This window comes from Ursus americanus, chromosome 2, assembly GCF_024610735.1.
Source record: "Ursus americanus isolate L20-20 chromosome 2, mUrsAme1.1.p, whole genome shotgun sequence".
Lineage (NCBI taxonomy): Eukaryota > Metazoa > Chordata > Mammalia > Carnivora > Ursidae > Ursus > Ursus americanus.
In genome coordinates this window covers 31,846,459-31,868,929 of record NC_142128.1, presented here as the reverse complement: position 1 = coordinate 31,868,929, position 22,471 = coordinate 31,846,459, and the positions used below count along the sequence as shown (strand labels likewise).

The following is a 22,471-nucleotide window of genomic DNA, read 5'->3' as shown; positions in this document are numbered from 1 at the left end:
GCTGGCTCTCCCGGCCTCACTCACTGAGTCACCAGCCCACCCAGCAGGCTTCTGAGTTTGTGCCCTGGTCGGAGCCCCAGTTCTGCAGCCCCTGCTCTCTCCTCTCTCTTGTTCTCTTCCAGCCTATATCCTTAGATGCCTCCTGCCCTAGCCCTCTGTCCCTCTGAGCAACTGTCTCACCATCCCAGTTCCTAACCCTGTTAACTGTTGTCTGTTTTTTGCCTTTCCTTCAATGACGATTCCCGTGTTCCTTATTCCAGTGTCATGTAAGTTATTAACTTCTGGTTTTCTGCTTTCTTAACTTATCCTTACATGTAAATACAGGAAACTTGCCTGAGAATGGCGTGGTTTCCATTACAGTCAAGCTAAATGCATTGCTGAGAAGTAGGCTTTCTGATTGCAGTATTAATGTTTAGCCCAATTAATTCATTTTGTTAATTATAAAAATAGCATAAGAACTGCCTTGATGTGTCTGGTTTCATGAATAAGATAACCATTTTTCAAGTATTCCCAGGAAAGACAGAAAAGGTTCAGATTATAGCAGAGAGCTTTTGCATTGTGGCTTTTTTTTTTTTTTAAATCTCCCCCAGTTATTTTTGGTAGCTTGACTTTTTTTTCTTCTTCTTTTTTTTTGTGAATTTTCTCAGTGGATAACCAGGCCATGCTGCACTATATCAGAGATAAAACTGCTGTTCCTTACTTCTCCAATTTGGTCTGGTTCATTGGGAGCCACGTGATCGAACTTGATAACTGTGTGCAGACCGATGAGGAGTAAGTGACCGCCGGTGGGGCTGGGGGGGGGCTTCCCAGGCAGAGAGTGTAGTTAGGGGAGAATTCCATTTTCATCGAGGACAAATAAAACACTAGTGCAAAACTCCCCCACCTGTGTGTTGGCAGAATGTGGACTTCTGTTCTCTGAAAGGTTCCACCCGCCTTTCTACTTTTTATAACTGTGGAAAGTTAGAAACAACTCTCATACCTCCTAGAGCGGAAGAGGTTACTGAATTCAGCACACCTGTAAATGGGGTGGCAGGCAGCCGGTAAAAAGAGTGAGATGCTCTGCCACCTGGTGAGCGGATAAACAAAACGCGGTGTTTGCATACGCTGTGATAGTTCTCAACAGTAAAACAAAGGGCTGACACGTGGCACGCCTGACGCTGGGCACGCCCTGCTTGGACCGGGAGAGCGCGATGATCGGTGAAGGAAGGAAGCCCGATGCTAAGGACCACACTCTGTGTGACCCCATTTATATGAAATGCCCAGAACAGGTCAGTCTGGAGAGACTGAGAGTAGACTAGTGGTTCCCCAGGGCTGAAGGAGGAGGTGTGTTGACGGGAAATGGGAATACAGGGCTGTTAGGGGAGGAGAGTTAAAAATGTTCTAAAGCGGATCGGGAGGACAGTTGGACAAGACTGCGAATGTACTAACAACCATTAAATTGTGCACTTTAAATGGGAGAATTTTATGGTATGGGAATTATATCTCGGTGAATCTGTTAAAAAAACCAAACAGCACAACAGATTAAGGTGGTGATTTGGGCCCTAGAACGATGACTGCAAGTTCAAGAGCAAGGTTGCTCCAAGTCAGCAGTATCGCTCTTTGGAACTAGGGAATTCTGGGTTCTGGGGGGCTGTCCTGCCGTTCCTTACTTCTCCAGTTTGCTCTGTTTATCAGCTGTAGGATCTTTGGCAGCATCCCTGGTCTCTACCCACTAGATACCAGCGGTGCCCCTTTCCCGGTTGTTTCAACCCCAAACGTCCTCAGACATGGCCAGATGTCTCCCTTGAGGTAAAATCGCCCTCCGGGGAGAACCACTGCTCCAGAGTGACGGCTCAGCAGAGCCCTGGTGATAAGGGGATCCAGGAAGGAGGTCTCATGGGGGATGGGGCTAAAGCCATCGAATGTGAGCCCCAGTACTGGGAAAGAAGCGGGGGTAGGTGGGTGGCAGATCCAACAGGGCATTTGGGAAAAGCAGGACCTTATGGAGATGAGTGGTCATGGATGTGACACATAATGTAGCACTTGATTCCAGAAAAGACAAAAAGTTATTCCAGGAAGGAAGTGGACTCCTCATCCTCTTTGTGGCCCTGCAGTGAACGGTCGTGATGATGTCAACTCCAGTTGTTGATGACTATTGGGGGGGGGGGGGAAGGGAACGCCAAGGGTTTCATCGTAACAGGAGGTCATTACACGATATCTACAATGGTTCAAATTCAAAATAGACGATCTTGCAGATTTTCTAGAGGTGTGGGGGGAACTATCCACAGAAACAGCTCAAAAGTGAAAACCTGCCTTCTCTGGAGAGCAGGCAGGGTGGGGGAGGCTGGGCCAGAGCTACTGTATTTTATCATCAGCTTATCAATACCCTTTAACTTTTAAACCCATCTGCATATATTTTTTTTAAACTAAAGGTTTAAAAAGGGAAGTGTGTTAACTATCTTTACGGAGGAAAAATTCCCACAGTATCTTGTTAAATGGGGGAAAAGGTTGCAAAACATGGTCTCAGGTGGGTGATGGGCTCCTAGGTACTCATCCTACTGTTAGCCTTTACGACATGTATTTGCTATGTATGTTCGTTAAATAGTTGATTAAAGTATAAGAGGAAAGAATTTTTAAAAATTATATGAAAGAAACAAAATTGATCCTATGTTTGCTTTTTTTTTTTAAAGCACGTATGGTTAGATGGATAGATACATAATACTTGCATTTAGACGTGATTATAGGGGGACATAGAAATGGGAATAAGAAAACAGACTGTAGGGTCACAAGTCCCAAAATGTTATCTCTTAGTGGTTGGACTAGGAGACCTTGATGTCTTTTTGCTTTTTCTTCTTCAATTTCCCATCTTCTGAAATGACCATCTATTACTTGAGTAATAATGATAAGACAAACAAAATGTCTTACCCCAGCTACATTGCTCTTTGCAAGTGGTACTACTTTGGGGGTAGTGAAACTGTGCCTACTAGCTGTTTTGGGGGGTTCTGTCCTTGGCAGGTGGGGGACTGACGACCCATAGGGCCCAAGCAGCATGCTTGTTGCTTTCCTGGAAGGAGACAGACACCTCCCTGGGGCCTGGGGTCGAGGGTCACATCTTTGTGCTGTGCCCTCCACATGGTCAGGGCCAGGGGGTTGGATGTGGTTGCTGAGGCCTGCTTTTCTCTTTGGAACTCCTCTTGAGCATTTTAATTAGCAAGGATTTATTGCCCCATTAATACTCCTTATCTCAGGAGGCGGGGGATCTTGCCACGCTGACGAGCTGCTGCTCTTGTGGAATGGCTTGCTAAGGGAGCTGGTTTTTGCTTTATTTACCCATTTTTGTTTTGGGCTGTAGTGGTGGCGGTGGGTGAGTTATAGTGAGGCCCCCAGAGTGTGGGGGGACCCCAGCAGTCCCCCACAATCGATTGCAGTGTATCTGCCCATTTTCCCTTTGTGTGTGCCGCCAGTAGGGCCAGTGTAAGTGTCCCTTGAGCCTGCTTGTTGTGTGAATATTTGTTGTATGAATGAAACACTCCCAGTGACCTAAGTCTCAGGCCGAGGCCCGAAGGCTCTGTGCTTCAGCTTCCAGGCTAAGGCCGTCCTTTTCCTTGGCAGGCACCGGAATCGGGGGAAGCTGAGTGACCTGGTGGCCGAGCACCTGGACCACCTGCACTATCTCAATGACATACTGATCATCAACTGTGAGTTCCTCAACGACGTGCTCACAGACCATCTGCTCAACAGGCTCTTCCTGCCCCTCTATGTGTACTCCCTGGAGAACCGGGACAAGGTGGGGCTGGGGCCTGGCCCCGCCGTGCCTGTGGGCTGAGGGCTGTCTTCAGGGGGAGGAAGGGGGAGGAACGGTTCCCTTGAATAGGACCAAACTTTGCAAGGGACCAAGGCTTCGAGCCTGAGAGAGATGCTTTCAAAGCACACTGGTTTTCTTTCCTTTCCTTTTATTCCCTGGGGGAGGAGGGGTAGGTGGAGAGAGGGAAGTCTGGGAGGGAGTGTGTGTGTGTTGTGGGGGGTGGGGGGAGCTATAAAAGTGAATGAGAAAAGAACACTGACACCAGAAGGAAACAGGAAACCTAGGTTTTTGGTTTCTGTGCATCTTTCTCTGGAGGTATTCTCATCCCCAGTAACTTCTGATAGCCGCCAGAGCAGATTGATCTGCAGAAGATCCAGCCAGCCACAGAACTTGCACAGAATGGGTGGGAAGGGATGGAGTGCGCTTCGGGAAAAGATCCCAGAGCAGTGACTGTCCGCACTTAGGCTCAGAATCCCATGTGGGTATTGAAATGCACATTCCCGGGGGCCCGCTCTCCATCTCAGGGATTCTGGCTCAGTGGATCTGTAGTGGGCCAGCAGTGTGCATCTTTACCCTGTCTCCCCCCCCCCTCCCCCACAACATCCCCCGGGGCGTTCTGAGCTGGCGGTTCTCAGATCCTACCAGGAGTAGTCTTTTCCAGAGTTCAGGGGCAGAGACTTCAGCAGGAGGCAGGCTGGAGCCAGTTTGTTACTATGCGGGGGCTCAGGCCTCTGCGGATGTGCCCCGGGGGGTTGTAGCTTTCTTTTTGGAGATGGAACATGGAGATTGTTTCTAAAAACCAGTAAATAGAAAAAAATTGCAGCCCTAACCAGATCTCTCAGAGGTAGCTCTGGGAGGCTGAGAGAAAGCATGGGACTTGGAGTTTTCAGACCTGGGTTCAAATTCTGCTTCTTCCCTTTCCTCACTCTGTGGCCTTGGCCAAGGCAGCTAACCTCTGTGAACCACAGCAGGGTCCTGAAGATCCTCACAGGGTTGATACAGGATGGAGCACGTTGAAGTTCAGTACAAACGAGGGGCTTTTCCGAGGCCAGAGTACCTCAACCCCTCCTTGCCCCATTTTGAAAGCTCTTCCTGAGAAGAGGCCTCTCCTGTGGGGCAGTGGGCTCTGTGCCCCAGCTAAGGGAAACTCACATTCCTGGTAATTTAAGGAGCTAGAGTTCTTCTCTTGGACCCAGCCTCTAATTCGTGACTAATGGTGAAGGATTTCTCAGGTGGAAAAACAGAGGCCTGGAGAATGGTATCGGATGGGATTAGATTGCGAATTTATTTTGCAGAGTGGACTTTACACTAGTACCAGGAAAGAACAGCCTTGGGGGCGTGAGGGAAGTGGGGGACAGGGCGTCTCACCTTCAGACAGGTGGCTTTTGGCTTCATGTATTTTGTGCTGCTCGCATGTGTGACCTGGACTTCTCTCTGTCTCTTTCCCCTAATCCTCACTAGGGAGGAGAACGCCCGAAGATCAGCCTGCCAGTTTCTCTCTATCTCCTGTCACAGGTATGGTTCATCATTTGTCTGTGTCCCCAGCCACATTTGGGGGTCCTTTGGAGGACTAGGCCACATCGCCCTGTCTTCTTTCTGCGTCCCCCCATCTTGAAGTAAAACAACAATAAAAGGGAGGGGGCTTTCTGTTTTCCAGACACTGAGCAGAGGGGCTGGTATCTTCTTCATGGTAGTGGGTAGACATTGAAAGAGAAATGAAAAGTAAACCAAACCTGGTACTTATGTGCTTGGTTTTTACCATGGGGACTGAGGTTTTTAAACAACCAAGGAGTGTTCTAAATACTCTGGAAATGTGGGCGGCATGGGTCTTATTCACGGCATTTTGAAATAAGCCCCAAACTGCAAGGTCCAGTGTGTGTATCCTGCGGCAGCCTTGGTTTAACAAACTTCCACTAATGAGGCTGTTTTTAAAGACTTTTGTCATGGTTGTAGTTCCCAGATTACCTTCTGGAAGGTATCTTGTAGCAGCCTCCATTCCCAGATTTGTGTCTTGAGCCAATTTGTCTGCCTCCCCCTCCTTAAACAAGTGTGTTTCCTTCTCGTAATTATGTAATATTTACAAGAAGGGAAAAACTCCATGGTGACCCAGTTACATAACTTTAAAAATATTTTTATTACAAGCAGTCCAGACTTTCAGGCCATCTCATTAGACTGTCAAGTAGTCAAACGTTTGACCAGAGCTCTGTTCCCACTTCTGCAATGGCGCAGGTATTTATTGGCTTTGCTGAGAGAATGTCCTTCTGCCTTGGTCCCTGGGCCATTTGGAGATTGAGCGGGGCTGAGAAGCGTCGCAGCCCTGGCCTCCCCCGTGGTGTCTAAGCCAGTCGGGGTCCACGCGCGGCCTGCTCCTTGCTCCCCCCCGGAGTCTTGTCCTGGGGGCTCTGTTTGCTCGGAGCTCCGCACCGGTGCCCACTCCTTCTGAATGCCCTTCTGTGCGATGGAGCTCGGTGCAAACCCCAGCCTCTCCTGGCACCCTTTTCCGCCGCCTCATTACAAATCTGCCCGAGCCTCCTGCTTGGGATTCTGGGAGTCTGGCAGGGCCCGAGCAGCCAGATGCTCAGCCACAGGAATCCCGTGGAAAGCACTCCCAAGACCCTGTAGCTGTTGGAGTGCTGCACGGACAGAGTCCCCTCTGAGGAGCGCGCGGTCAGGCCATACCCTTTCCCTGAGAACCCCTTTGCTCCTGTTTTCTTCGAGAAGGACTAGCAACTCAAGCACCAAGTCACCTGTCTCAGTATCTCACAAAAAAGTGTAACGTGCGATTTGGCGTTCTCAGCTGAAGCAACAGGGCTCATCCTCCCCTGCATTTTCAATGAGCTTTTTCATGTTGATTCCCAAAATGTGTGAAAACCTCGAATCAGGTAGAAATCTCATATCTTTGGTCCCTGCATCAAAGCGTCCTTACAAAATATTTGACAAGCACAGCTGCAGAACCAAGAAAATTCATGTTAACGATGCTAATTTAGTGTGACCGGGGATGCTGTCCTTGGAGAAGTCTCCCTCTTACTCCCGTTCCCCAGGCACCTGGTCCCATTCCCCAGATGTAGCAGTGTTTCAGGGTCTGACTCAACTAACTAACTTACTTTCTTTCTCTTTCTTTCTTTCTTTCTTTCTTTCTTTCTTTCTTTCTTTCTTTCTTTCTTTTTCTTTCTTTCTTTCTTAACAATGTTTATGTTTTTAATAAATTTTTTAAGTTAAATATTTCAAACAGGTGAAAACCAGGTTTTCTTTCTACTTTTGCTTCATTGCCCGAGTTCTGTCCCCAGAGCCCAGTATAGTTACAGGGTTTTCCTGTGCCCTTCCAGAGACATTGCCTGCAGGGGGGGGGTTCTCAACTGGGGGTGATTTTGCCCCCCCGGAGATGTTTGGCAGCATCTGGAGACAGTTCTGGTTAGGTAGAGGCCAGAGATGCCGCCATACATCCTACAATGCACACGACAGCTCCCCAGCAACAAAAAGTTATGACCTCTATGGCCAGTGTGTAGAAATCCTGTTCCATGTGTATGTAAACAAATGCAGATGTGCACACACAGCCTTTTTCTGTATAAGCGGCAGGTACGTCCCAAGCTGTGCTACACCACTGGTGTTGTCTTTATATTTTACAACAAAGTAGCAGGTGTGTCTCAGCCAGCTTTGCTAGGCAGTTTTGACCACCCTGATTCCCAAAGCTGTTCTTCTGAGTGTTGGACAACAGGGTGGGGTAGCAGGGCCATCCCAGACAGCCCAGCGCCTTCTGCTTTTGCATGCTGGCACAACTAGGCCCGACTCTGGCTCGTGTGGCTTTCCTTCCCCACAGTGTCCACACCTACCAGCGCTGCCATGGAATCTTGGTGTGCTGAAACCCACCGCGGGGGTCAGAGCTCATTCCAGCGATGGGATCTCTGGGTAGCCGACCCTTTGCCAAGTCCTTGATTGGAACAAGACTCGCCGGCCCCTTCTTCCCGTATAACTGAAATATTGGGCCTGTGCCTTCCAGTCTTAGCATAATCAAATTTGACACTAAAATGCCTGTGGAGAGGAAGGAGTGTGCTGGTTTGGCTGCTGCGTTCCCACGTTGCTCCACTTCAGGCAGATTTGGCTTCACCCAGCCATGAGGGACAGTCTTGCTTTAATGAACTTCCTTCCGCTGGGGAGCAGCCAGCCAAATAGGCGAGAGTCTGAATGAAGGAGGGGCCGACCCTGGAAGGAGAGAGGCATAACTGGCTTCTCCTAAATGGGACCCATTCTTTGGATTTTGCTTCACGGGGAATGCTGCTTAACACGGGACCTAAGTAGCCCAGTCTAGTTGTTTCTGATCCAGGAAGGAAGCGGTGGAGAGATTGCAGGCTGTAATGCAAATCTGATGTCTTCTTTCTCACCAGGTCTTCCTAATTATACATCATGCACCCCTGGTGAACTCGTTAGCTGAAGTCATTCTGAACGGTGATCTGTCTGAGACGTACGCTAAGACCGAACAGGATGTTCAGAGAAGTTGTGTAAGTCATTAGCGTTGGGACTGTTCCTAGACCCTGATAAGAAGCCGCTGCTCATTTTGCTCATGTGTGTGTTTCTCTAAAACCAGAAACCAACATTCTGCCTGTACGGCAACGATGATGTGTAAGCTGGTCTGGGATTCAAGGAACCTAATCAGAATCTTGAAATGTGTACCCAGGAAAACTTGGGTTGGGTACTGAGTGGATCTGATTGATCGTGTGTCATTGAACAGGAAACCGTACTCCTCTGGGCCCCAGGTTATGTATCTGTGAGATACTGTTACTGGGACGGAATGAGAGAATACCTTGTCTAAGGCACAAATACCTACAGAGACTGGACAGAGAACATCTATGAATGATGTGAGCCCCCGTGAGAGATCAGTAGGGAAGGGTGGGGACTGTGGCAAGTTGGAGAGCGTATGCATCGTCTGTCAGCAGCTGCTGTTCCACCCCCGCCTGCAGTTCTGCAGGAATATGGATGCAGTAGTGCCTGGTTTCCTCATGTTTCCAGAGAAGCTGGAAATCTGCCTTTGGATGCAAACACTCCCAAGTTTTAAATGATCACCCAGCTGTGGCCTAAACAGAGCATGTCTGTGGTTTGTGCATGTTTGCGCATTTTGTGCTCTGCTAAAGGAAGGCTCCCGAGACCCGTGTTAGGATTTCTTCCAAGGTTTTCCCAGCTTGGCCCTTGTGTCTCTGGCCTGTCTTCCCTCCTACCATCCTGCTTCTGTGTCCTGAGCTTCAGGCTTCCTTGGTACCAGTGCAGCTTCCTTTTTCCCCAGCATGCCCTGTGTTTCTGCCTCTGTCCCTGTGCCTTTACAGTACCTGCACCCTGGAAGGCCCTTGCTCCTAGTTCCTCTCCTTGAAGCAGCTTTCAGCAGCTCTGGCAGGCATCTCGTCTCCTCGTATCTGTTGCAGCTTGGGCTTGGCATTTGTGTCTGAGATGAGCACAGTGTTTCACACAAAGGCTGTTTCGTGAGCGCTCTGTGTCTGCAATAGGCACAAAGGTAAAAGGGCTAGGTTTGCCCTTGGGCAGTCGGCTCTGTTGCCATACCTGAGCTAGCAGGTGGGTGGAGAATGCTCCTATAACATGAAAGGCCAGGACCGCCCGGAGTGCAGCGACGGGAGTCCCTGCCCTGCTGGTTTTTCTGGTGTACGGCGGCTTGCCCGGGCCATTTTGCTGTTTAAGGGAGTCATAGAGCTTCTGAAAAGGTTCCCAGAAACTTTCTGTCCTTGTTGGTGGTGGCATTAGTTCAGCTGAGTTGAAAGGGGCCCTTTCATGGCCCCTGTCTGGCCTATCCCTTCTTTGATTCATTCAACAAGTGTTTATTAAGCCCTTTCTTTGGATCAGGCACCATGTTAGCTCTGCGAATATACAAAATCCTAAAGAGGATTTGTCTTGTTGGAGCTTTATAGTCGGGTAGGAGAGACAGATGTTGATCAAATAGACAAATAAATATACTATCGTAAGTCTTACAAGTGCTCTAAAGGAAAGGAGTAGCTCTTGGCAAGAGGGTGTAACCTAGAGGCGACAGGGGTGACGAGTGTTGAACCGGGAAGGACTCCCCTCGGGGCCCGTGCCAGGGCACCACAGATGAGAAAACGTGGGGCTGACTTGGTGTTTATGGAGCTGGAGGTATTTTTCTGCAACTCTCTTGAACTCCGTCTTGCTGACCAAATGCGAGCGGTGGCGTGCTGACTGCGTAGAACCCACGGGGCCTCCCGGTCAGGGCTGCCGAGGGCCTGCCAGCCAGTGGCTCCCCTTGGACATGTTGTTTCACCCCATTTAGAAAACAGGGAGAGCAGGTCCTACTCCAGAGGGCGTTGGTGAGGACGGGAGGGAAATACATCGAAAGTGTCCATCAAGACCCGAGGGGTCCAGTACAGCCCTCAGAGCTGTTTGGTTTGGTCTTTGCAGTATTTGAAAGAAAATTTTATGAATGACCAACTTTAACATTTAGGAAGTTTCACAGGAAAATCCAGATCTTGGGATTGCGTTGAAGAGTTAGCAGGTCTGGTCCTCATTATACACGTGTTTCCGCAGCAAGCTTCTCCGAGGTGGCCCCCGCCATCAGACGAGGCATGTGTTTGCCATCGGACGTGCCCAGTCCCCACGCAGCCTGCTGTAGACCCGTACGGCATTTACATTAATAGCAAGCTGGGATGTACTGAGTCCCTCCGGACTTTCTTTGGTCGCTGCTTGGGCTTTGTCCCAGAATGTCTTCCCGTAAGACATTCAGTGCCACAGTTTGACTTGGTGTTCCAAGAGATGAATGCAGAGATCTTTGGGGTGCTGGGGTTTGCAGGTTTTTTCATTGCGACTGATAGGCATGCAGCTGTGAGAAATAATCATACCCTTGCCCTTGTCATCCCCCAGTGGTCACATCTTGCAAAACTCTAGTACAGTATCACAGTGGGATACTAGCCTCAACGCTTGGGGTTTGCAATGTGAGCAAAAGCAAATTGCACAAGGTTCCTGGCAACCGCTCAGCTTGGGATATCCACTTTGGTCGAACCCTCTAATGGGAGGGAGCATTAGGAGATCTGTTCTTTCTGTTCTTTCTCCCTCCGGCCTCCTTTTGGGATGAAGTTCCTGCCTCCGTTATGATAGACACACAACTGCTCGTTGTGGTGGGCGCCTGACCTGAAAATGAGATTGTTTTGAGCATGGAAGGAATTGCCGGCCCAAGTGAAAGTGTCGGCTTTCTGCTTCCGGGTATCGCCTTTCCCTGGGTGCAGAATCGAACTTTGTTGTGTTCGGATGACTGCACTTGAAACTTGGGCAGAGTGGAGGTGAACCCCATTTATGACTTGGTTGACAATAGTCCTGGTAAGATTCACCTTCCTTCCCTCTGAGCAAGAACGGTCTCCTATTGTTTCCTGCCTAACTCGGATGTGGTTTGATCATGCTTGTTTTAAGTTTCTTGATCTTTTTTAACCTACTTTCTCCTTCCCGTAATTTGTAGATAAGTTACTGGTATTGCTTCATTTTTACCAGCAGACCTTTCACAAAACCAAACCAAAATTGAAGAGAGAGAAGCAGAGGGAAGAGCAGAGTTATTTGAAAAGTCTGTAATTTAGGGTTAAATTCAAAACACATCAGCATGGTTAGGTAAATGTCTAATTGAAATTCATCTGTGCATTAAAATCATATGGTTCCTGCTAAGGGCCAGTTTGCTATAATTCTGATGCAGAGCAGATCCTGTTTCTTGTTGAGGGAAATAGAAAAAGAGAACACTAATCCTGAAACTGCTAACGTCTCGTTATTTTTGCAACATGAACATATAGATGAGATTATGGGATATGCATCGTTACCTACAGGTGCTTTTTTTTTTTTTTTTTTTTAAAGGGCCTGTTTTTGTCCTCCACTTCTGTGGAATAGTTTCCTCCGTTTTCCACTCATTCAGTCCGTTTCTGAAGCAGAGACGCCGTGGTGCACAGGGAAGACATGACCCCTGGCCTCACTGGGCTTCCCAGGCCGGAGGGGGCCGTGTCTTGGAGATGCTGGCGTCACCTGTGCCATCATGGGCTTGCTGGAGATGCTCAGGGGTGCTCACTGCAGGAACGAGCAACTCGATGGATGAACTGGGGGTCGGGTCACAAGGGCTCTCGTGATGTTCTTAATGACTCTGAAAACAGAAATAGCTTCAGAGCCTAACCCTCACATGCCGTCTTCTCTTTGCTCTGCGGCAGGCTTTTGGGAGGGAGTGTTAGAGCAGGTTGCTTTTCGTACTCTTCTGCTTCTTGCCTTAAGGGACAGTCTAGTGGAGTGGACTCTGGAGTTAGGCTGCCCAGCCCACCCAAGTCCTGGTTCCTGGTTTCACTAGGTATGCCCCAGGGCAAGTTAGTCTACCTCCCCAGGCCTCCGTTTCCTCCCTTCTCCGCTTAGAATAAAGGACATGGGCCTGCATAGAGGATTAAATGCAGGGTAGAGTGCTTCTGCTAAAGCTTAGTGCACATCAAGACCTAAATATTAGATGTTATCAGTACAACTATCTTAGTTTCTGAAGCCACGCAGCAATCCCGTGTTCCCTACTTGGGACCTCCCTTCTTGGGATGATTAAGGTAGAGGCACACTTAGAACACCCCTTAGGGAGGTGCCTTATGACAAGACACAAAGACACCGAGGGCCGGGTGTTAGCAACAATGATGACAATGATAGCACTAACAGTTAAGTGTTGCTGTTTGGTGGCAGTGGGCTGAGCTCTGCATTCCTGGCTCTGCAACTCAGCCAGCCCCAGATTCGATCTCTGGAAAGTGCAAATGCTTAACCAGCTTATATGTGTTCCTGTGGTTGGATGGTTGTGAATTCAGAATGGGGACTGAGAATCCTGGGGCAGAATAGGCTTGTTTGTCCCAAAATGAGGATGTCGACCACCCCTCTATAGGCACCAGTTCAGCCAGTTGCAGTGGTCTCCAGGTGATTCTCTCGGGATCCCAAAGAATGCGGGAGTGCACAGCTAAAATGTTAGCTGCCAGTTCTCTGCATGACATCTGTCTTCCTGGGAGCTGGGTCAGCTGCTAGCAGAACACTCATCGGGTCGTGGCATATGGAGCCAGCAGCTGAAAAACTAGCAGTCTGACTCCTCCGGCTTCCATGTCTGCAGAAGCAGAGCACTGGTCGTTGGCTTGGGTCCCCTGATCACTGTTGCAGGGCTGTCTTTGCAAACCAGGCTTGAATCAGACGTCAGCCGGGCCTTCTGCATATTGAATGCATCACACAGAGTAACTCCGTTTGCAGCCCGAATTAGAGTCCCACTGAATCTTTCAGTGACCCTGACCTTACTCATGATCCCTGGCTAATCAATGCTGCTTCTGAAGCGCACACATTGTTCTTCCTGAAAGTGGTAAGAGGCTTCTGGGAGACGGCTGATGGTGCACACCGAAGGGAAAGACAGACCGCTATAAATCAAGGGCCTTAATTGGCACAGATACAAACATTCCCACAAAAGAATTCAAACTCACTGTGTAGTCTTCCTTTCTTGCGGGGCTGTTGTGGTCTGTCCCCTCATCCCTGAATGGAATGCTAGGTCCCTGTCACCACCGGTGCCCGCAGAAGTAGTGAGCGTGGCGGTACTGATTCATGCGTAAGAGGATGTGACAGAATCAAAGAGAATCCAGAGTGTAGCACCTTCCATTTACCGAGTAGGGTGCTGTCGTGAATGGGAGACCTCTTAGAAGCAGTCACCTCTTCCTTTCTCCTGTGCAGGTGGGGCTGGACAGTTGACGGAAGTCCCATAGTATGGAGGCTCACGGGGGAATAGCCTTTAGCCAGCGCTGTGGCTGACCACCTGGGGACCAGGGAGGCTGCCTCTGGTCCAGTGAGCCCGAGAAGGGCCAGGGGTTCTTGGAATGGCCATATATGGGAGGAGCCAGCAGGGAAAAGCAGAGTGGGTAAAGTGGGGGTGAGGTAGGGGTGGAGAAGATTCCGTGGCTTGGACCCTAGCTGTCTTTTCTGCAATTGCCGGGCAGCATGACACAGAGTGGGCTGGGGTGGCCCCAAGGCTGGGGACTGCTTGCCCCCTGGTGTGCGGTATTATCATCCTCCCCCTCACCCTCCCCAATGTTGAATGGGGACCGTCCCTAGCCTGCATTGAGCCATTGGTGAATTCTTCCAGGTTTCTGTGAAAATTCAGAAAATCGGGGGTGGGGATGGAAAAATGAGGCACCCAGTACTTCTGGTGTCTCTGTCCTGGGACTTGGATAGTTTTTATCAGCCGCCTGGCCTCTGTGGGCATTTGAGTTTTTTCTTTTTTCTTTTTCTTTTCTTTTTTTTTTAAGATTTTATTTATTTATTTGACAGAGACAGCAGTGAGAGAGGGAACACAAGCAAGGGGAGTGGGAGAGGAAGAAGCAGGCTCCCAGCGGAAGAGCCTAATGTGGGGCTCGATCCCAGAACGTCGTGATCACGCCCTGAGCCGAAGGCAGACGCTTAACAACTGTGCCACCCAGGCGCCCCGGCATTTGAGTTTTTAAACAAGACTCTGAGTTTCTTGAAGCCCGGTCAGAATTACTTATTTATCTATTTGACAAATGATTATTGGACAGGTACCACACACTGTTCTAGGCACGCTGGTGCAGTAGGGAACAAAACAAAGACCCCAGACCTCCCTGAACTTCTGTCATAATGGGAAGAGAGCGGAACAATGAAACTATTAGTAAACATTGTAGCATGTTAGAACGTGAGAAGTGCTTTAGAAAAGCGATAGTAGTAAAGCAGAGAAGGGAGAAAGGGCAGCTCCAAGAGGCTTGAGCGGGGTGCAGTTCTCCATAGAGTGGCTAGGGTAGGGCTCATTGGGAAGATGACAGTTGAGCATAGATGTGAAGGAAGTGAAGGGAGTGAGTCATGTAGATTTCTGCAGGAAAAGCACTTTGGCCAGAAAGAGCAGTCAGTGCAAAGGCCCTGAGGCAGGAGTGTGCCTGGTTTGTCAGGAACAGCAGGGTGCAGCATGGCAAGGCAGAGTGTAGTAGGGTGAGGTCAGTGAGGAACAAGCTTCTGAGGCATGTGGTGCCTTGGGAGCCATTGGGAGACTCCAGAGTTCAGATGAGGAGAAATGGAAGCATCGTAACCTTTGTGTCCCCAGGGTTTAGAATGGCTCCTGCAATAAACGTCAGTTGTCTTGAAATAACAAATCTCCATGAGGGAATTGAACACCTTGTCTGTAATGAGCCAAGGAGATCCAGTCTTGGTCCGTGTTGGAGTCCTCCTACCGGAAAACTTGGTTTTGCTCAGGGTGCTTTGTCTGATGGGAGGCTGGGGGGCCGCACAGGGGTGAGAAAGGGACACTCCGTTCACTTCCCTCTCCGATGCTCCAGTGGTTTAATGACTGTGAGCCAAGGAGTGGTGTGAATCAACTCACTGCCCAACTGAAGACGACAAACGAAGCAGGTGGACATAACTCGAATCCCGGGAGACAGATTGACTGCCTGCTGACCACTTGCTGTGATGCTCATAACCTTACCCCAGAGGACCCTGCTGGAAACCTCCAGCTTCATGAAAAAGAGAAGGGAAGAGAACGCTACAGGGCTTTATTGGCTCACACGATATTGCCCTGGTCCCACTACCGCGATGGGTCATTCCCCCATAAAAGCAGTGCCCCTCTGTTCAGCACTTCCTGTGTGCCAGGCTGGATGGCTTGCTCACCCCTCTTCCCCCTCCCACATGTGTTTCTGGAGCACCCACACGTTCCAGGCAGGCACTGTGCTGGCCTTGGGATACAGGACGAATGAGACAAACGAGGTCCCTCTCCTGACGTTCTGGTAGGGGGAAACAGACAGTATTAAGCATGTCAACACAGATTGAAGATTTAGATCTGGGAAGAAACAGAAACCAGTTTTGGAAGAGGAAGGTGAGCGAAGGCCTCCCGGAGGAGGTGGCCTTGTTGGGTTGGAGGACTGAAGGGTGAAGAGCTGAGTTGGGGGTTGAGGGGGGCGGAGGACGGGTTGTGACGGGCAAGGCGTGGAAAATGGTGAATCAGACACCTTTGTGGGCATGAGCTGGCTGGCTAGGATCAGAAGAGGGGCCACTACGCAGGAAATACTGGGTCAGTGGGAGACGGGGGTGTTTCTCATCTTGTTCATCTCCTCTGACGTCTCTTTTTAGGTTTCTGATAACCTAGAGTGTGGTGGTATTTTCATCACATTCTGTGCATGAGCTAGACGCCACCCCCAGACCTTAGGTGATCATCCTGTCCTCCCCCAGTGCCTGGGGATGGCAGGTGTCCAGCCCCAGACTCCCATGCTGCTTCTGTTTCATGCCCTCTGTCACCGTCTACAGTGATAGTCACTCCCAGTTTAGCATGACATGTGGGCTTCTGGGCCAAATGTTTGGGGTAACTGGGAGTTCCCAGTATCCCACAGTTAGTTCTTTCTAGAGAATAACAGTAAAACACTGGCCTGAGGAAATATGCCGCAAGTGTTTGGTGTGTTGTCGTTTACTGAAAGAGTGTATTTAGGGGCGCCTGGGTGGCACAGCGGTTAAGCATCTGCCTTCGGCTCAGGGCGTGATCCTGGCGTTATGGGATCAAGCCCTGCATCAGGCTCCTCCGCTATGAGCCTGTTTCTTCCTCTCCCACTCCCCCTGCTTGTGTTCCCTCTCTCGCTGGCTGTCTCTATCTCTGTCGAATAAATAAATAAAATCTTTTAAAAAAAAAGAAAGAGTGTATTTAGTTTTGCATAAGCCTTGAACACACCTCTTCCATCCTAAGTATCTTGCAATTAATTTCTCCCCCAGCACTCATTAGCTTGCATGCCAGGCACAGCACTGGAGGGACAGACCAGGCAGCACTAGGTGTTGAGAGGGACAGAAACGATGGCTTGGGGATGAGATGAGGCTGGTCTCTTGCAGGCTTGGGAGCACCTCAGACCTTGCTTTCTAGGCAGCCCCAGCACCGTCTTGCTGTTACCTGCTGCTTCTCACACGATCATGGTGCCTGGTGTGTGTGCAGTGCGAGTCCTTGGAGCTCTGGGATCATTCTGGTGCCAGACTGATGGGCATCTCTTTGGGTTTTGCCTCTGCAGCTGTAACACTCCCTGATAATTGGCCAGTTCACGGAGAAGAATGCCACCCTCCTCTTGTTAACGGAAGCGGCCCGTTACCTCTTTCACGCTTCTCCCGATGGGTTCTATTTTCCCCCTTAACATTTGGCAGCATTGTCCAGTTGCCTCTCTGATGTGGTCGCAGCTGTGCGTTCTGGCCATGCGTTGGCCTCAGTTCAGCAGCCTTGTGTTACGCAGGGTTCGGCATGGGCACATGCGCCCAGGGATCAGTCTGGCCTTTATGCTCGCTGATGTTTGCTTGCTGATCCCCACCTTCTGGAATGAGAAGAGGCTCGCTCTGCAGCGGTTATCAGCCCAGCTTCCCTTCACAGCCGGTTGCAAAGCCACGGGCTGTTGGTTATGGTTGGTACAGGCCTGGGTCACCGCGACCCCCTATGACATTTGGAGCCCTGTGTATACGAGACCAAGTGGGGAATCATGACACATTGTGGGTGGCCGTTACGATGGTCAGGTCAGGAGGCTTCCTAGTGAGTGGTATGTCAGCCGTCCCTGAGCTTTTGCAGCATGGGTCCACCTGCTGCTCTGATTAGCCTGACTGGGGCCTGGCTGGGCCCTTACGTCGGCCCTGCAGGAGGCTGGCCCCATGTTGTCAGGCTTGCCAAGTGCTCGTTGAAGGGGGTGAGTGCTGGAGCAGTGCTGCAGAGTTGTCAGGGCTGTGGGCACTGAAGCCAGACTCCCTGGATCCAAATCCTGGCTCTGGCGCTGGCTCTGCTGAGCGGGTGACCTTGGGCCAGAACTTTGCCCTCTGCAGCTCCCACCCTCCCCTAGTCGGCTGTTGGAGGATAAAGCGAGTCAGTGCATGTAGAGTGCTCACAGCAGCACTGGGCACATTTCTGTTGCCCACTGGACATTAGTGATGGTCGTTAGTACCCGGAAGCATGTAATAAGGAGGTGTGCTACCTTTGGGCACCTCACAGCAGCCCTGTGGGGGAAATGCTGCTGTGAGGCCTGTTTGGTGCCTGTGGGAACTGAGGCCCTGGGAGAAGTTGGTGAGCGGTGGGACACTGAGTCTGGGCGCTGGCTGCCCCAGCATCCCTGCGGATCCCACCCGGCCTTTGTGCTGCACGCTCTGCCAGTCCCGGCCCCGAGGCTAGAGGCTGGGGAGGCTGGCCAGGGGCCCAGGAGCGCTTTGGGGACGCTGAGTATAGCCCACTAACAAACCAGAAAGCCAGCGAGCAGAAAGTTTGTAGGAGCTAGGGAGCCAGATTTTTTTTTTTTTTTTAAGATTTTTATTTATTTATTTGACAGAGATAGAGACAGCCAGCGAGAGAGGGAACACAAGCAGGGGGAGTGGGAGAGGAAGAAGCAGGCTCATAGCAGAAGAGCCTGATGTGGGGCTCGATCCCATAACGCCGGGATCACGCCCTGAGCCGAAGGCAGACGCTTAACCGCTGTGCCACCCAGGCGCCCCGGGAGCCAGATTTAAAACAGCATGTGATTGCTTTTTAGAAGTTAGCCCCTCCCCTGGCATCTCTTCCACCCCAGTGATCCCTCTGGGCTCGAAGGTGACAAAGTATTTCTAGAGCGCCTCTCTGTGGCAGGTATCGTGCCAGGCGTATTTGCATTCGGGATCTCATTTTAGCTCTGTGGCCGCGTGTGGCGGAGCTGCTGTTGTCTCTCTTTTACTCATGGGGAGACTGAGGCTCATTTGGTCAGGGGCCCTGGACCTGTGAGAGTGAGGTTGGACTTGGGTCTGCCCATACATTGGGCATGTTTCTGTTAGTGTGGCTGGCCTCCTTTCTTAGGGGGAAGACCTTGCTCCTAGTTCTCAAATGCCTTACCAGAGCTGTTTGAACAAAAGGATTCTAGTTGGTTCCTCAGAAGGTGAGCAGGTTAGGCCTGGCAGAGCCTGAAAGGTGAGCTTTCCTAGATCCTTGCGATAGCTCCTACAGAGCCAGACACGGGGGCCACGTCACCTGTCCTAGCCCGTATCCGCCCCCTCTAGCCACCAGCTGCTTCTTCCCGGAGCGGCCTGCCTGCTGTCCCTACGCTGCTTTTCCAGGCCACTCCTTTTCCCTTCCCCACCGAACCACTGAGTAGGTACAAAGAAACGCACTCAGCAGGTTGGATCTACCAGGTACAGAGGCAGGGGTACCCTGACAACTCTCCCCAGGCCATGAGCACTGTGAACTCCCATCAGGAGCCGGTGACTGGAGGGGCCATCCAGCTGGCCCAGCACCACCCCCTGACTTCTTGTGTGCCTGCCGCTCCCTGGGGGGCTGGCCAAGCACATTGTGTCCCGGAGCACCGCTGTAGTCACCAGGCACACCAGCTCCAGTGACCCTGGCCTTGACAGAAATAAAGGGTGAATGGCCAGAGCTCTGAGCTGGCCTTCCTACCATTCTCCTCTCTTCCCAAGTGTTCTGGTGAACTCCTGCTACCATTCAAGACTTGGACCAGTCATTTCCTTCTCGGTGAAGCCCTCCTGCGCTTCCGCCTCCCCTGCCTGGCATAGTTCCTCACTCCTTCCTCTGTGCCCCCGGTGTCCACGTGGACACGCGGCAGACCGCTGCCTGCTCCTGGTGTTCAGTTTGGTGCAGTGAGTGAGGTCAGGCCTCTGGTGACTGCTGTGAATCCAGTCTTCACACTTGTCTCAGTTGTTTCTAGCTTGTATTTAGGGCACTTGGACACTCTGATTTCATTGAAAACTCTGTAGGTAAATGTTTTTTACCTATAGGGATGACGTAAATCAAGTGCAGTGATCTTAGGGTGTCAGTGGCTTTGTGCTTACTATTACATTTGTGTAACTTAGGGCAAGATGGAGATATTTCTGGTAGCTCGTACTCAGTCTCTAACGCCACGCCCTTTCTAAAGGTGCCTTTTTAAAAAATTGTAAAATACATAAAAAAATAATGGATTACCTATTTTTTTTTAAAGATTTTATTTATTTGACAGAGATAGAGAGAGCCAGCGAGAGAGGGAACACAAGCAGGGGGAGTGGGAGAGGAAGAAGCGGGCTCATAGCAGAAGAGCCTGATGTGGGGCTCGATCCCAGATCGCCGGGATCACGCCCTGAGCCGAAGGCAGACGCCTAACCGCTGTGCCACCCAGGCGCCCGTGGATTACCTATTTTTAAGTATATAGTTCAGTGGCATTAGGTGCTTGCTTTAAAGCTACTCTTTACATTTAAGTGGCATTGGTAATACTTTCTTGGGGTACAAGGACTCGATGACGTAGAAACAACTAGAGGAGAAAGTGAAAGTTCCCCCAACCTCACTGTCTTCTCTAGAAGGGACTGCTATTTGGAGCGTGTGTAGCCCTCCAGACCTTGCTGTGTGCACTGTCACACACAGATCTCTCCACACAGGACAACACGATACAGATGGATATGTTTTTATTGATGATTTGTTTTTATTTATTTATTTATTTATTTATTTATTTATTTATTTATTTATTTTTAAAGATTTTATTTATTTATTTATTTGACAGAGAGAGAGAGACAGCGAGAGAGGGAACACAAGCAGGGGCAGAGGGAGAGGGAGAAGCAGGCGTCCTGCTGAGCAGGGAGCCTGATGTGGGGCTCGATCCCAGACCCTGGGATCATGACCTGAGCCGAAGGCAGACGCTTAACGATGGAGCCACCCAGGCGCCCCGATAATTTTGTTTTTTAAATTGTAAACGGAAACCTGGGTGGGTTGCCGATTGCAGCTTGCTTTTCCATGTGATATCTGTATGTGGCCTTTCTGGGGGGGGTGCCCCCAGACCTAACAGAGGGTGTTCTGTTTGACATCTGGCGCATTAGCGGTGCTGCTGCTTCTCGTGCGTCCAGTGCTTGGGCCTTAGGTGTTTATGTCCTTCTTCCTGACCCCTTGCCCCAGACACCTGTTGCTGTCTGTGCAGAGCCGGCTCTCAAATCCCACAGCCCCGAAAGACCTTAGTTACTGCCAACCCCTGGCGAGTCACCTTCTGGAGTATTTAACTTTTAAACAAGGATGGAAGCCTTAGGGTGGAGGAGTAGAGACTAGAGTAAGGTATTGTTAACTAGCAGGCAGAAGCAGATACTTTAGGGAGCAGTTCGGCTGTTGGGTGACCCCTGTAATCGCGTTGCTGGCCTTCCACTGGCTCTGACCACAGGAGCCAGGCTAAATGCCTAGCCCTAGAGCCCAGGGGTCTCCTGCTACATCCCCTGGTTGGGTAACTGGCTGAATCTGTGCCCCATATCTTCACGCTCCTCTTGCAGCTCAGGCTCCAGGTCCCTGGGAGACGAGCCCTGGGCGAAACCTAAGCTTGTGGCATTCGGGAACTGTAGACCTGATTTGCAGAATACTTGTATGGCTCGCTTTATGAGAAGATAAACCCAAAGCCTCCTGATTTTTGACTCTGAAGTGAGCTGTTCCCCTTCTTTTGGTTAGTTTCATGGCCCTTGCTCTTGCCCTGTGCTAAATTTAGTCTCCCGAGGCTATCAGGCTCCCATTTTCTTCCGTCCCTCACTTTTCTGCTTTGTGGTTCTCTCTCTCACTTTGGGTACAGTATGGGCACACACAGCCATGCATTCACTCGGCAGCAGCCCACTGAGGCCCTGCCCTGCTCCAGGCTCCTGGTTGTGTGTTGAGAGCATAGCAGGGGCAGGGGTAAGGTGGATGGGCCCTTCTCCTGGGGGCTTTCCATTTGGACCATCTGAGATTGTCGACTATCACATGGAGATTCCTGGGAGGCCAGCAGCCGGGAGGCTCTTGACGGGAGCAGCAGGAACAGTCATGAATCTCTGTTCACATTTCCCAGCCAAGACCTGTCAGCTTCTCCATGGTAACTGCGGGGTTTTGATGCTATTAGTATTAAGAAAAATACAATCAGGCTTTTGAATATAAAAGGAAAAATAAACTCCAAAATTCTAATGTCCAAATGATCCCTGAGGAATTTTTTTTTAAAAAGTTAACATGCATACAGGATGAGACATTTCAAACCAAATGGAAAGGTCTAGAAATTAAAAAATTCAAGTGTGCCTGTGTGGGTGTGCACACACAGGACCACCTGCCTTCTCTATCCTGCAGAGATGAAATCCTGCGATATTCATAGGCCGCTTTCCAGGAAAAGCTGTTCACAGCATCATGTGTAGCCTTTGAAAAGCTTTACCTGCAGGGGCCCCCACTGAGCTTCCCCGCTCTTGCTTTTCCACCCTGGTACCGGTTGTATCTGCGCATGTAGGTACCAAAAGACCTGGGTCTCTGTAACATATACGTGGATTCCCATTCTATGCACAGACCGTAATTACCTAACCACTCCCCTCTTGATGGACATTTAGGTTATTTCCAGCTGTTCACTGGGTAGGTTGCATTTTAAAGGTTTGAAATTTCCCTAGTAAACATGTCCTCCTAATACCTGACCATCGAGAAAAGCAGATCCCTTTGGAAAGTTTTTAAATTTATTTTCACAGTTGACACTTATCTTTTTTTTTTTTTTTTTTTTTAAGGCAGGGAGAGGAAGTTGACTCTCCTATATTGTATGCTCACTGAAAGAACTTTTATATCCGTGATTACGTTTAGTTCTAGAAGGCCGGAATTATCTGCCCTGTGTTTTAGACAAGCACTCTTGATGCTCAGAGAGGCCCCACAGCTCATGGCAGGGTTCCGCTGGAGATCACACTGCTCTGAGCAGCCCTGGGCCTCACACACTGTTTCGCTTCCCTTTGTCCTGC

The 22,471-nt window shown here is 50.1% G+C and overlaps 1 protein-coding gene across 8 annotated transcripts in view; it reads left to right on the top strand.

Annotated features, from left to right (window-relative positions):
* Positions 1-22,471, top strand: part of CLEC16A (C-type lectin domain containing 16A) — a 201,455-nt gene that overhangs the window by 25,473 nt on the left and 153,511 nt on the right. For all 8 annotated transcript variants that reach the window (XR_006777240.2, XR_006777241.2, XM_045784362.2 and 5 more), the window contains exons 6-9: positions 648-771; positions 3,592-3,766; positions 5,246-5,299; positions 8,167-8,280. Coding sequence is in view for 6 of the 8 variants with exons in the window: in XM_045784362.2 (XP_045640318.2) it covers positions 648-771; positions 3,592-3,766; positions 5,246-5,299; positions 8,167-8,280 (467 nt within the window). In the remaining 2 variants the exon portion in view is untranslated. The remainder of the gene's footprint in view (positions 1-647; positions 772-3,591; positions 3,767-5,245; positions 5,300-8,166; positions 8,281-22,471) is intronic.